Here is a 15,153-nt window from a genome sequence, read left to right as displayed (position 1 = left end):
GGCGGGAGAGGCTCCCACCACTGCCGCTGCGCTTGCCAGCTATGAGCCTGGCATCTGGTTGAACAGTGCTCCCCCTGTGTAAGCGCACTGACCACCAGGGGGCAGCTCCTGCATTGAGCGTCTGCCCCCTGATGGTCAGTGCACATCATAGTGACCAGTCATTCTGGTCGTTTCAGTCACTTAGGCTTTTATTATATAGATTAATCATGTATTAGCATTTATCAGTAGTTTTTTCTTTTTATTGCTAAGAAGTATTCCATTGTATGGATATATCATTCTTCAATCATTTACATGTTGATGGACATTTAGATTATTTCCATGTTTTGGCTATTACAAATAAAGCTACAATGAATATGCATGTAGCCCTAGCCAGTTTGGCTCAGTAGATAGAGCATCAGCCTGCAGACCAAAAGGTCCCGGGTTCTATTCCAGTCAAGGGTACGTACCTCGGTTGTAGGCTCCTCCCCAGCTGAGGCCCTAGTTGGGGGATCATGCAGGAGGCAACCAATTGATGTGTTTCTCTCACATCGATATTTCTCTGTCTTTCCCTCTCTCTTCCACTCTCTCTAAAAAGCAATGACAAAATATCCTCGGGTGACGATTAAAATATGTATACACACACACACACACACACACATATGTATACATGCATATATGTATATATACATATATACATATGCATATACACTGAGTGGTCAGATTATTATGACCTCTGAACGCATAATAATCTGGCCACTCAGTGTATATCTTATATAATAAAAGGCTAATATGCAAATTGTCCCCTCGACCAGGAGTTCGACCAGCAGGCAGGCCGGCCAACCGCCCATGTCCCCTCCCCCTGGCCAGGCTGGCCGGACCCCACCCATGCACGAATTCATGCACCAGGCCTCTAATATATTTATATATATACATACATACACTAAGTGGCCAGATTATTATGCATTCAGAGATCATAATAATCTGGCCACTCAGTGTATGTGCATGTACATTGTCCCCACTTATTGAAACAACTATTCCTTCTGCTCCTTTTGAGCGGTTCTTTCCCCGCTGGCCCCGGGTCGTTTTCTCACCTGTGCGAGTACTCCACTGCATCCTCCAGGGGCTCCCTCCGCCCATCCCCAGCCTTCTCTTGCTGTATGGCTCTCCCTCCGCTCTAATATTCTGCCATACGAACTCCAGCTGCCTTGGCTTTCCTGGCCTCCAGCTCCATCCGCAGCCTGGAGAGACTTCCGGCTCTCTCTAGGTCCCCCTCTCTGCACCCCAACCTGGAAACCTTCTCCAGGCAGTGAACCGGGGCGGTCACGGAGCTCACCTCACTGGATTCCTGGCTCTAAAGGATCATTGACTTTCATGTCCTGATGTTCAGTGTCTTGAGAGCCGCTGATGGATTTATCTGTATTGTCCAGTGTTCTGTCTGAGGAAGGAGGGGAACTCTGATCCCTGTCACTGTCTTGATCCATTTTTTTTCTTTTTGATGCTGTAATTTCTGAATTTCTAAAAGGAACATTTACTGTGTTTTTGTTATAAGAAATAGAAACCCATAAAGGTGATTTTCTTGTTCAATGTCTGTGTGTTTTAGAGAATATAAGTGTGGCTGGACCTTTCAGTCTATTCAATCAGTCTTATTAAAATGGGCATGCTTTGAGCTACATAAACAGCACAGAAGAACAGGGTAGGAATAACTGTCTGAGCAACAGCAATGGGGACTATTTCTACCTAGAAATACAGGCCTGGTTCTATGTAGAAATTCTGTCCTGACTTCATATCGGCTCCTTGAAGCATAAAACGGGCCCCTCGGGCCCAGCCTTTTATTATCCTTACTATTCTGCAGCATTTCAACTACGAGGTTTCTGTTGACCTTATTCCTTTGGTCACTGGGTAACGGGGCTCCTACTGCATAAGAAATAATAAAGCAATAGAATATAGAAATTTTTATATTCATTGCCTTAGAGCTATGGCATAAGAGACAGATTTCAATTAACGTAAAAAGTCTCAAAATATGCACGTTGGGCTGAGCATAGCTGGGTTTCCCTGTGATACTCTGCCCAAAGAAAGTATCTAAAATGTCAGGTCCCTTCTATTTTGGGGTGAAAAACATCTTGCTCTACTTTTATTGCAGGTTAGGTAATTTTAGAATACATATGGTTTTAGTCTCACTTTATAGTCCTCCACTAGCTTTAAAAAATTGTACATTGAAAGAAATTGGGGTTTGAGACAGGCTCATATAATTCTTTGGAGTGTCTTAGTTTCTCATTTATAGGGTAGCTCCATTACAATGATAGGCTTTCCAAGCCATATCTTTAAAAGGTAAAGTTGTCCGGAATTACAGCTGTGTAACAACACTGCCAAATCTTTCGTTTATGTAGACGAAGAACTAGTGGATGTCTCTGCATCTGTCTTACCAGAACTGAAAAGAGAAACATATAGCAAAGTTCAAGCCTGTGCTACACAGAAGCTGGCTCGATGTGGCTCCTTCAACCAAGTTCCAGCTTCTGAGAGGATTCACAGGAAAGTGAACTCTGAACCCAGCAGCCCTTCCAGGGAAGAACAAGGTATCTACCTGCCTTTATCGAACCCTGGACTCCGTCAGCCCATGTCATCGTAGCCTTACCCACGCACTGGCCCTTTAAATCCAGTCACCTCTCTAGGCCCTGCCTGTGTTTTCACTTACCTGAAGTGGGACAACTATTGGGGTAGAGAGTTGGTGACTTCACAGGGTGTGACCATGGGCCCCTTCCTTCATATTTATACTAGTCAGCCTGGCAGATCAATCAGCTTGCCACGGATGACCTGTTTGATGCATCTCAAAAATGCATCTGCCTTACTATACAAAGCAACACTTGTTTTGTTTTTCTTACCAATTCTCGATGAGACCTGAATTTACCAGTAACAGCTAGCTTCTTAAAATTTCTCACTCTGAATCAAAATCAGAATAGACTTGAGATAGTCTTATAATCCCTGAGCTGTGAAAATGCGTCCTGCTGTAAAAAACTGGTATGTATACATCTCTTGCTGTATTTCTTAGACCTTCCTTTTACTTTATAGGACCAGGTGGCTTCCTAGAAATTGGAAATCTGGCAGCTATTTACCAACAGCAAATAGAAGACAGTTCACAGTAAGTCTCTTAAAAATTCCAGATGTATTCTTCTCTATTTCCGAATGTTAACTTTGACTAAACTGAAATGCCACCCACCCAAAGGTAACTTTTAGCAATCTTGCTCCAAAGTCAGCCATTTGTTTATTTAAAAGTTTGTAAGTTTTCCCTTTATGCAAAACAATGTGCATGATATAGCATCAGGGACACAAAAGTACAAAAAAATTATCCCCTGAGCTATGAAAGCTCATAGGGAAAAAAAAATAAAAAACAAATGCCCACAAAAAAGATAAATCACTACTAGTGTGACACTGAAAAATGATGCATCATAGTCTATGAATCACTTTGTCATCATTGTAACATGTGACTGCCAGGTGCTAATCCAGAAGTTATGTATATCAACTCATCTAATCATAACAATCTTTTTTAATCCTCAACTGAGGATATTTTTTCCATTGATTTTTAGGGAGAGAATAGAAGGAAAGGAGGGTAAGAGAGAGAGAGAAACATCAATGTGAGAGAGACACATCAATTGGTTGCCTCCTGCACGTGCCCCCACCAGGGCTGGGGACTGAACCCGCAACCCAGGCATGTGCCCTTGACCAGTAATTGAACCTATGACCCTTTGGTGCATGGGCCGACACTCTAACCACTGGCCAGGGCTAATCATAACAATCTTTTGAGGTTGGTACTATTATTCTCCTTTTACAGCAGTCACATAATATCAGAGGAAATGCTAAAGAAGGAACAAGAGACGTTTATAATGGCTGATGTGGGAAGAAACAGATTCTGCCGAAACCGGTTTGGCTCAGTGGATAGAGCGTCGGCCTGCGGACTAAAAGGTCCCAGGTTCGATTCCAGTCAAGGGCATGTACCTTGGTTGCGGGCACATCCCCAGTAGGGGTTGTGTAAGAGGCAGCTGATCGATGTTTCTCTATCATCGATGTTTCTAACTCTCTATCCCTCTCTCTTCCTCTCTGTAAAAAATGAATAAAATATATTTTTTTAAAAAACAAACAGATTCTGAGGCAGGGTCAGGGAGTGGAGGGACAGCAAGCTGATTAACGATAATGATTTATCCAAATAGAATAGTGAAAGGAAATACCACTCAGAAGAAGAGCTTAGGGTGTTGGAGGTAAGTAGGCCAAGTTGGCAAAAGGCTTTGAAAGCCAGGTAGAAGGGTTTGGATTTAGGAGACAGATGGTGCAGACCATTGCAGTTCACCAGGGAAGACCATTCTGGCTGCTTGAAGCAGGTGGGGTTGGAAGTAGAGAATGTCCTCTAGGTGAGCAGATCACAGAGCAGAGCATTTGCAGCAATTCTGTCTGTGGTGCAGGCCTGAGCTGGCGCAGCCAGAGATGGAAAGCAGTGTAAACGGTGAGTCAGCAGGACCTACCAGAGCAGGAGGAGGCACTGCAGAAACACCTGGGTCCCGGTGATGCTGACAGTGGTGGAGATGGAGAGATTGACGGTGGGCGGCTGGGGGTAGGAAGGTGGGTAATGTGCTCAGTGTGGACACACTGAGTTTCACAGAGCTGGGTAATCGTGATCACTTCCTCAGAGTGGGCTGTGGTTCAGGCACTCAGCACTGCAGCCTGGAGCGCTCCATTTCGTTCCCAGCAGCCCAGTGGACAGTGAGATTGTGGGCAATCCGGGTCTCCGTGATTCCATCAGAAAGGTAGTCAGAAATCCCTCTTCTCTGTTGACCAGTTTCTAAAGGAGTTTCCTCATCTATTGCCAAAAATATGCTGAACATGTAAACATTTTGTTTTTTAGTGTTTGGAAATTTTTCTGTATTAAAAGGCCAGATGTTTATAATCTCACATATTGACGGACCTTGATTTTGAATGTGTTGCCTATAAAGTCTATAGTAATACTGAGCAGAATGGGACAAGAATGACAGAAAAGAATAATTTTGTAGATAAGTGTATTTCCTTACTCACTGACCACTTCATTTGTCTCACAGAGGATTTGAGACGAGTGGATATATCCTTGATATCAAAGTTGGTCCAGTCTCTTAAGCAGCCCGGATCTCTCACAGTGACTGAGCAAGAGGCCCCTCGGGTGACTTTCGGCAGATTGCTTACCCTCTGAACCTCAGTTTTGTTCCCTAGTAAACGGGGGGAATGAGAGTGGTGACTAATCCTATCTAATAAAGGGAGAATATGCTAATTGACTGTCATGCCCTCAAAGATGGCAGTGCCCACAGCCAGTAAGGAGGGAATATGCTAATTGCCTGTTATGCCCTCAAAGATGGTGGCGCCCAGTCCCCTCAGCCCTGCCAGGGTGGCAGGTACACGGCACAGCCAGGCCCGCCCCCAGGAGGGTCCAGCCACTCTGCGCGCCTGCCTCCAGAGTCCCCCAGTCCCCTCAGCCCCGCAGTCGCCCAGGGCCGCCCGAGGCTCAGGTAACCAAGGTCGGCCGAGGCTTGTGCTGCCGGCAGTGGCAGCAGCAGAGGTGTGATGGGGGCGTCACGTTCCCCTGATCGCCGGGTCGCCTCCCGCCCCTGAGGGCTCCCAGACTGTGAGAGGGGCAGGCTGGGCTGAGGGACCCCCCCACACTCCAGTGCATGAATTTTCATGCATCGGGCCTCTAGCATTATAATAATTATGCAAAGTATTATAATGTTATGCTAATTATTGTAGTACCCATGTGCCTGGTAAGGGGTACCTGCTGGGTAACTGATAACTATTAGATGTGGAAGAGGCAGTTGAGGGGCCAGTATTAGCTCTAAACTGAGATCCTCCCAGAGCGACTCCCCCATTAGCCATCAGCTCCCCCCACCCCCTGCCAACCGTTCATCCTGGTTATGCCTGGTCATCGCCTCTGCGGTTAGCTTAGCTCACGTGTGTTCAGGGAATCCACTTTAACAACCGAGCAGTTTTCCCCCACTCTTGCTTTGGTGCGTCTCTTCAGAAAAGTAGAGTCAGGAGTTGGCTGAATGCGGTAACTCAGTGGTTCCTGTTACGTTCCTTTTTATTACAGGGGGAAAGCCTTGGACGGTGCGGGGGTGACGCTTCCATCAAGCAGCCTGGACCCCGCCGCTCCTTTCCCTGTCCCCCCTGTGGACTCAGAATACTGTGTCAGTCCTTCAGCCCACCAGGTGTTCTCCGCGCCCCAAACGGACTCCCAGGCCTTCCCCACACAGAATGGTCTGAATGGACAAGTAGGTGTCTCCCTCGCTTCTGCAGCCTCAGACATGGAGAGCCTGAAGCCAGCCCTGCTGGCCGGCCAGCCCCTGCTGTACGTGCCCTCCACCTCTCTGTTCATGCTGTGTGGGAGCCTGCGGGAGGGCCCGCCCCCGGAGTCCGGGTCCGAGAGGGACAGCAGAGGCTCAGAGGCCCCGGCGGCCGCAGCGCTGTGGTCCACGCCCGCAGCCCAGAAGCGCCTGGGTGAGGAGAGGCAGCCGCCAGAGGAGGAGCCGGCCGCCAAAAGACAAGGCCGGGGCTACGAAGACGGCCCTCTGTCCCTGGTCATGCCCAAGGTAAGGGCGTCCCGGTGGGTGTGTTTAGGGATGTCCTGTTACAGGAGCTCCTTCCTAATAAGGACACACCGAGGTTAATAAGCCACTGAGTCTGGAATAGGCGGTATTTCATGGGCCACTGTATATTTAAGCCCTAAACTAGCTTTCCCCAAAACCTTGCCATAAAGTAGTACTGTAAGAAAAGTGATTTTTATAAAAGTCACACTTTGTATAAAATGACAAAACGTTTAAAGAAAAAATTCTACCCATAATGCCACCACACAGGCCACCACTGTTCACAGGCCTGTATGTTTCCTCCCGGTCTTTTTCCGTCCTTTTGTTTTAAATGCATGGAGATCACCGACACCGTCTTAATCCAGGACTCCACTCAGTCCCAGAGTCAGGCACGTGGGCACTACTTCACTTTCAGAGTCTGTGCTTGGTCAGTTTTCATCTCTGCTCAGAGACCCCGTCTCCCTCCCCACGAAGTGAAAAGAGCAAAAGCAGGAGCTGTCCACGTCCCCCGCTGAGTGGCCATTCAGAGGTTAATGAGACGTGACCAGTGAGACTCGCAGGCAGCAGGAGCACTGGCATCGCAGCCGGTTGTAGTGGGTCCGCTGGGCGCCCTTCGTGGGAATCAGTTCATTAACTAAGGCCCTTTCTCCTGCCCGGGCGAATTTTCCTACGTGTGTATGTAGCATGGGTTGCAGAACAGAAATGAAAGACTGACTGGTGTGTGCCTTGGATAACCAAGACAGCTGTGAGCCTCACCGCAATTCTTATCAGGCCCCTCAAAGACTGGCATCCTCACCCTTTCAGGGCTGGCAGCTGAGAAACTTATTTCACAGTCTGAACATCATGGCCAGTTTTCCATTATGAAAATCTCCGCCATTTCTATGCTTGAGACGTGACGTTGATCTTCAGACCATTCCTGAAACGTGACCGAGCCAACAGACATACACAAATCACTGTTGTGCACGGCTGTGTTTGACCTTCCTGCTTCTATGCTAGTTGTTTTGATAAAGCTGTTATTAAGATTTGCTGCTGGGATTGTGACTTGCTTTTCTGGTTCCTGGTTTGGTTGTGCTTAGAAATCCTCAGATTCCTCAGACATTGCCTCTCCCAAGATGCTGGGTAACAGGGCGTCTGTGTCCCTGGAAGACACGCACTTGGATAGCCAGCTCCCTGCTGCAAGGGGAGTTTGGGGAACGGCTCCAGCACATGGCTTCGTTTCTTCTGAGTGGGGGAGTCTTCCAAGAAACACAGAGATTGAAAAGCCTTTGCAAGAAAACGAAGGCACCACCGAGCCCTCTTTGCTGCAGTGTCTTTACGTGCAGCCACCAGCCGGTAAGGGATGTCGTCATGTCCCAGAGGCCCTTGGGGTAATTGACCATCAGTTGGATTTTTAAATTTTGTTCCGTGTCACCTGACCAAAGCAGTTCATCTAGGAGCCTCCGAGTCATTTGACTCTTAGCCCTCTTGTGTCCTCCATTGATGAAACCCAGGGAGAGGCTGCTTAGACTTTCACCAACCTCAAGGTTAATGGGGAAAGTATTATGCAGGTGATTTTTTTAAAAAATGTATTAAACTTTATTTGCCCTGACCAGGTGGCTCAGTTGGTTGGAGCCTCATCCCATATACCAAAAGGTTGTGGGCTCGATTTCTGGTCAGGGCACATACTTAGGTTGTGGGTTCGATCCCCGGTTGGGGCACCTACAGGAGGCAACTGATCTATGTTTCTCTTTCACATCCATGTTTCTCTCTCATTCTCCCTTCTTTCTAAAATCAATAAGAAAACATATCCTTGGGTGAGGGTTTAAAATTTAAAAAGGCACAACCAATTCAAAAAATGATTCTTTTTTTATAATTCGGCTGAGCCTGGCATTGGTGCAGTGTGACAGTATGAGCCAGTCGGCCACTGTGTGCCCCTAGTGTGCTGATCTCTTGACTGTCCAGAGGGACTGGGCCTGTGACTGGTCCGGTGGCAGGGCTGCAGCAGAGGGCTGGGTGTGAAAGCCACCCGTTGTCTGTGGGAGCGTAAGACGCGTCTGCAGCCACCCTCATTGGTAAAACGGCAGTCCTAACAGCACCTGCTTCATGGGGGGAGGGGTGCTGTGAAAATTCAGTTCAATGAGACTATATCTGAAGCATTTAGAATGGTAGTGCCTGACACTTAGTAAGACTCAATAAATGCTGTTACCATTTTGAAGTAAAGCTGAAATATAATAGATACCTAATCTAGATATGCACAGGGTACATGAAGCTGCTCTGGATGGAAAGAGACTTAAATTGATTTTCCTCAAGTCCTTGTTCACTTCACAGGTAGGTAGGAACTGGTTATTATTCACTCCTCTAGAAGACATGCTTTATTCTCTTAGCAAGTGTTTTGTGATAGTTTAAACATGATTCTCAGTGTTACAGATGCATTGAACAAAACCCAGTCAGGGCCATGGGCCCTTTGCCTCTGTGGTGCAGCCCAGGAATTCCTCCTCAGCACACTGACAAGTGCACAGAACACAGGGATTACAAAGGAAGCCAATTATATGGAAACTGGAGGCCCGATGCACGAAATTCGTGCAAGGGGCTCGGTCCTCACAGCCCTGGCTTCATCTGGAAGGTCGTCCAGAAGGATGTCCGAAAGGTCGTTCGGCTGTCCAGTCTAATTAGCATATTACACTTTTATTATTATAGATACAGTTAGAAAAATGGTTTTTTTAATTATAGTAATAAAAAGATGTGACAGAAAATCCAGTACTCCCATAATTTCAAAGTTGTGATGAGCATAACAGTCTATTCAGAAATCTGCCATAGCTGTAATGTTCTATGAATATATCTGTGCTTTGTTCTAGTGACAAAGTCAAGGTACTAATAACACTGTTGTGATGTGTTGCCTGTGATCTTAACTTAAATTTCAGCTAGAAGGTCGTAGAAGTAAAGACACAGTTTTTCCCATCCAAGTTCACATTCCTCCTCCATTTCGATGCAGTGGTACTCACATTGAAATCCCCCTCAGGAGACGATCCACCCAGTTCTCAAACAGAAATATGTGGGGTTTCAGCCAGAGCTGCTGCTGCAAAGAGGCAGTGCGAGCTGGGAGGGCACAGGGGAGAGGCTGGCCGCTCAGGTGGGGTTGATTTACTGGGGGCTCCCATTTGCAAGCGCCCTGAGGAATTTGAGCTTGAATGAGACCTTCATGCTGACTTTTACCTTGTTCTGCTTATTTCAGGATTAAATGGTCTCAACGTGCTCTTACCTGGCAGTCAGACCCCTCATGCTATGGGACCCCCTTCGGGTCAGCTGCCATCCCTCGGTGTGCCCTGCATGGTCTTACCGTCTTCGACACTGGGCCCATTTCCCGTTCTCTACTCTCCCACTATGGCCGGGCCAGTTTCCCCTGCCCCTGGCACTGTCCCAAACACGGGACCTGGGAATTTCCGCTTGCCCGGCCTTAGATCAACGCCTCATCTTCTCATCGGCCCTGCAGCCCTGGTTAACCCAAACTCCTCGACACTCCCTTCGGCAGACCCTCAGCTTCAGGGTCCTCACTCACTTAACCAGAGTCCAGTGATGTCCAGACCCCACAACGCCATCCAGCCCGCATCCCCAGTGTACGAAGGCCATCCAGGCTCCGTGGTGAAATTACAGCAGGTGAGTCCTGAAGTTTCGTTTCAGTTTGCACAAGAAGGCTCATCGCTCTGGGACGGGTGTGCCTGCATCTCATCAGCTTTGGTTTTTAGTCACCTGACTGAAGGGCCTCCCAGCTCCCCTGACAGACCCGGTTACCTGCTTATAAAGTACAAAGGCCTAAGGCAGGAGATTCGTGCTTTAAAGACAAAAATGTTTCTTATTTTTTTTAAATCTGAGGAAATTATTTTAGGCTTAGTTCAGGTAAATTTTTGATGAATGCTGAATGTTCAGATTCTCCGAGTTTTCATTTCGTTAGGTCCATAAAGGAGACCACCCTGAATTTTAATTGTACAGAAACAAGAGAAACTTCAGAAGTGTTGATACTGACACAAGATTTTTAGCATCTGTCATTTCTTAAAATGCAATGTTTAGGAGGCATCTATATGCCTACACACTCAGAATATATGCAAATGTACATAGATAAGTGTATATGATTAATATAAACTATATATCTTCCCCAAACTCCATTTATACTTCAGTCAATAAGTATTTGTTAAATTCCTATCATGCATTAAGCATTGTTCAAAGTGATTGCTTTCTCTCCGAAAGAAAGTTATGTTGCGGCAAAAAAAATATTTTAAACATGTTATTCAGAGGCTCAGAAGTTTAGCAGACGTTGAAATAAACATGTTGGTTTTTAAACAAGGCTATTACAACATAACATATACTTTCTGATCCCCAGTTATGTGCCAGGCACTGACCTGGCAGTGAGGTGTAACAGTAAACAGGATAATAGCCCTGCCCTCTTAGAGCTTGTTAAGGGGGTAAATGTTTAACATTTAACAGGAGAGGATAAATACCAGTAAACAGAAAGAGCCAAGAAACATACACTTACTATTTGCCTAGCATGCTCTAAAGTACCTTATCAGTATTATCTTGTTCAGTGTTTACAACCCTCTAAAGTCGGTACTTTTATCGTCCCCATTGTATGGATGAAGAAACTGAGGGACATACTGGTTAAATCGTTTGCCCAAGGTCTCATAGCTCATTATGGCAGAGCCCAGACCCTGGCTCCAGGTGCCAGGCTTATAAATTCTTTGTTAGGCTACCTTTCTTGCACACAAGATAAGTTAATTTCCAGTTGTGGTAAGGGTTGAGGAGATAAATCGCTTGAATGTGATTGAAAAGCAAAGAGGAGGGAACGCCTGCCCAGGGATCATGATGACACAGGACTGGGCTTCCAGTTCAGAGACTGAGAACAGTTTGACTTCCCTTCTGCTTTTATTTACTCTTCTTTTCTTTTGTAGTCCCCAACTCCAGGGACCCCCAAGAGCACCCGACACACACATTGTGAGACATTCTTCAAGACGCCCGGCAGCCTAGGAGACCGTGTCCCTAGGAGAAGAGAGAGCAAGCAGTCGCAAACCGCCAGCTCGGCGCAGCGGAGACTTGAAATACCCAGCGGCGGCGCCCACTGACCTGGTGCCCTGCCCGATGGCGTGCCTCAGACCGCCTGAGCTTCCCTGTCCGTGTCACAGGCCATGTGCTGGCGCTGGAGCGGAAGCAGAATGCCCGCCATCGCGCCTCTTTCATCTGCCGGTCCTCACGTTAACTTCCCATCACCGTCTATTCTCCTGAAAGTCATTGTTACTAATGGCGCAGTTAGTACCAGTTCGCGCCCAGACTCTGGGCCTGGAGTCACAGGGAAAGCGCCCGCTGACTTGTGGTTTTGCTCCAAGAATTCTCTGTTTGCTCGAAATAGATCTGAACGGGCTACTGGAGCCTGTGGTTTTCCTAAAGGTGGGGCCTGTCTAGCACTTAACCAGGGTGAGTGTCCCTGACGTGTATTTCCACTCGCCCTGAGTAGATCTGTGGTGAGAGAGCCTTCCTTCCTGCAGTTTGAAAAGCTACGGCTTCCTAGGCTTCGTCAGGAAGACAGCCTCCGCTGTGAAGCCTCCCGTGTTATTTATTGTGTTCCCGGAATGGGACGTCGTGCAGAAAGTTTACAACTACAGCAAAACGTGCTTTTCAGGGTATGACGACTTGAATGTTTGTACTTATCCCCTGTAATTTGCCCTGCACTTACTTTACAACTTAGAGATAATGTGGATAATGTTGGTACACGTGACAGAATGTCAGACCAAAATAACTGTGAATGGCACACCTTGCTACAATGGATGTGCTAACCCTGTCTGGGCACAGGAACTTAGATGAACTGCAGCGGCCGAACCGCTGCTTCTCGGTAACTGTGGACAAAAAAACCCTACTGTGTTCACTGTCCTTCACTACATGCCCCTGTGGGGTGCTTTTTTTATTATTATTATTTAAATATTAAACGTCAGGTATGGATGCCTTACAGCAATTACTGTTCATTGAATAAATCAGGATGGTGGAACGTAATTGTATGGGAAATTGGAATCTGAATAGGACCTTTTGGTAGAATTCTGAAGAATTAATGTAGAAATTGGTAACAGGACAATAGGTGATTATTTTTTCTTTTACTTGTTTGTCTTCAGTTTGGAAGGGTAAGAGGAAAGTGGACACAGGTTGTTTAGTACCCAAGAGCATTCAAACCAGTTATTTTCAGAGGACAGAAAATGCAGGGCTTATAGTTCAGCATGACTGCGAGATTCAGGAAGCTGTTATGCAGTATCCCTTTGTCACACCGGATTACTTCAGGGTTTCAGTACGTAGCCAGACGAGATCTTTGTATGCTAAACTTATTGATCTTAACCTCGCTCCTGTTTCTTCAGAATAAATGAGTCCCTCCCTTCCCTTCCTCTTTCTTTCTTTATTCCTTTCTCTTCTTTTTAATTTCTAGCTTAGATTTGGAATCTTGGTTTAGGGTTTTATTTTTATTTTTGGACCCAATAAAATGTTATATGAAAGAATAAAAATATTAATTTAAGAGACTCTGGGAGTCTGTGTAAAGTAGCTTTATATTAACTACCGGATATTATTAGCCTTATTACCCCCATAAGATTTTTTTAAAACTAAAAGTAGGTAGTTAGAATAAGTAAATTTGCTACCATATAAAATTTTACTAACACTAAACTTCTAAAGTTTACAAGATGCTATTTTTCCCCTTTTTTACAACCTTCTCTGGAGTTCAACAGATAAAAATGTTCAGTCATCCACCATTGCATGGTAATGATTACCTTGAACGGAAATGATGAGTTCCCTATCGGAACAAATAAAAACGGGCTCTTTTCAGGACTCCGGTATATACACCTGCACGGGGGGATGCAGGTCAGAGCTGCCCTGCTGGGCACTGGCCCCAGATATTTTCACTCGAGAGGTCTGCACTTAAATCAAAACACAGGCTGATTATCTCCTCGGTCCTTAGAAGTTCCTCACTTTAACTTTACTCTCTTTTTTATAAAAAATTCTGTTCATGATATAACCACATAAACCTCGGAGAATTCACAGTTCTTGAGGGGTGTTAGGAAGTAACCCTATAAAGGGGAATATCACGATTCTGTGACCATACTTAGCGATGGAAAACTAAAAACAGGCGCCTTTTGTATTCAGCACCCACGTCATCATGTGGCGGTGTGACATGTGAAAATAATGCGTGGTGGTTTCTGTCCGGATGATGCATCTGTGTCTTACAGAGCCACCAACTCCGTGAAGCTGCTGAGCTGGGCTTGGGTGTCTGGGGCCGTGACGCGGCAGTGGCAATCTTGAGTCTGTCGTTGTATGATTTAGTAAAAGAAAAAAGCAATCATTGGTGATCCTACTAAGGAAATGCAGCTCTGAGTTGGCACTGAGGAGGGTGTGTGCCCTACACTGTCCAGGGTTTGTGAAACCCTTTCATTCTGGTACAGGAGTTGGGGGTATAACTTTTATACTTGAATCTGCCTACCAAGTTTACATGTCTCAATTCCTTTGTGTAAGGTGCTATTTCTGTATTTAAATCACTTTTTCCTTTCCGTGTAAAGCTGCTTTCTGCTTATCTTATTGCACTGCTAGTTTTATGTAGGTGTTAATTTTATTGCTGCTTACTGCTTTTGTTTTCATATTTAGTTCTTTTTTTTCCTAATGGCTATGTTATCTATAGCTGTTTACTTGTAACTTACTACATGTAAACTGATTTTCTTTTTTTAGAAAAATATTAGGCTTCATAAAATAGCAATAAAATGGAAGAGATGTTAGTTACGTTTGTTGGTGGACTTTTTGAGTGCCGTCTTCAGGAAAACCATGACCAGGTGCAGGATAGCCAACAGGCCCTCAGAAACCCAAGTCAGATGTTTTTTCTGAGACCTTCTGGTGGTTCCCAGATGCCAAAACCTACTGCATCAGGATTACCTGGGAGCTTGGGAGGGTGAGGGCTGGTGCTACTAAGCTTCGGAATGCTATCTGAGTTAGAATCTCTGGAGGTTTGGAGCTTCCAGATGATACTCATGCTTATGCAATATTAAGAATCACAGGTGAATGCAGACCAAAGGCTAAATGTTTCTCAGTCTAGCAAATGCCCACCTTTAGTTTAAAGCCAAATTCCACTGTTAACCCTCACTTTTTATTTTATTATTTTTTAATATATTTTTAGTGATTTCAGAGAGGAAGGGAGAGGGAGAGAGGTAGAAACATCAATGATGAGAGAGAATCATTGATCGGCTGCCTCCTGCACGCCCAATACTAGGGATTGAGCCTGCAACCCGGGCATGAGCCCTGACCAAGAATCGAACCTGTGACCTCTCCATTCATAGGTCAGTGCTCAACCACTGAGCCACGCTGGCCAGGTGACCCTCACTTTTTTAAAAAATACATGTTTTTATTTGTTTTAGAAAGAGAGAAAGAGAAACTTCGATGAGGGAGAGACATCGATCCGCTGCCTCTGCACACCCCCAATGGGATGGAGCCCCTGCAACCCGGGCATTGCCCTGACTGGGCATGGAGCCTCTGACCTCTCGGTGCACAGGACAATGCCCAGCCAACTGAGCCACACTGGTTAGGGCTGTTAACCCTC

At 45.9% G+C, this 15,153-nt stretch overlaps 1 protein-coding gene across 3 annotated transcripts in view; it reads left to right on the top strand.

Moving 5' to 3' along the window:
* The window catches only part of E2F7 (E2F transcription factor 7), a 39,316-nt gene extending 25,112 nt beyond the window's left edge, over positions 1 to 14,204 (top strand). For all 3 annotated transcript variants that reach the window (XM_079773462.1, XM_079773463.1, XM_079773461.1), the window contains 6 exons: positions 2,367 to 2,552; positions 3,046 to 3,115; positions 6,080 to 6,578; positions 7,649 to 7,904; positions 9,784 to 10,205; positions 11,492 to 14,204. In XM_079773462.1, the coding sequence (XP_079629588.1) occupies positions 2,367 to 2,552; positions 3,046 to 3,115; positions 6,080 to 6,578; positions 7,649 to 7,904; positions 9,784 to 10,205; positions 11,492 to 11,662 (1,604 nt within the window). In that variant the 3' untranslated portion in view covers positions 11,663 to 14,204. The remainder of the gene's footprint in view (positions 1 to 2,366; positions 2,553 to 3,045; positions 3,116 to 6,079; positions 6,579 to 7,648; positions 7,905 to 9,783; positions 10,206 to 11,491) is intronic.
* Positions 14,205 to 15,153: the final 949 nt, after the last annotated feature.

The sequence above is a fragment of the Cnephaeus nilssonii genome (assembly GCF_951640355.1).
Source record: "Cnephaeus nilssonii genome assembly, chromosome: 6".
In the NCBI taxonomy this organism is placed as follows: domain Eukaryota; kingdom Metazoa; phylum Chordata; class Mammalia; order Chiroptera; family Vespertilionidae; genus Cnephaeus; species Cnephaeus nilssonii.
Note: the sequence above shows the minus strand (reverse complement) of the source record. Positions and strands in the feature narration are given on the sequence as shown.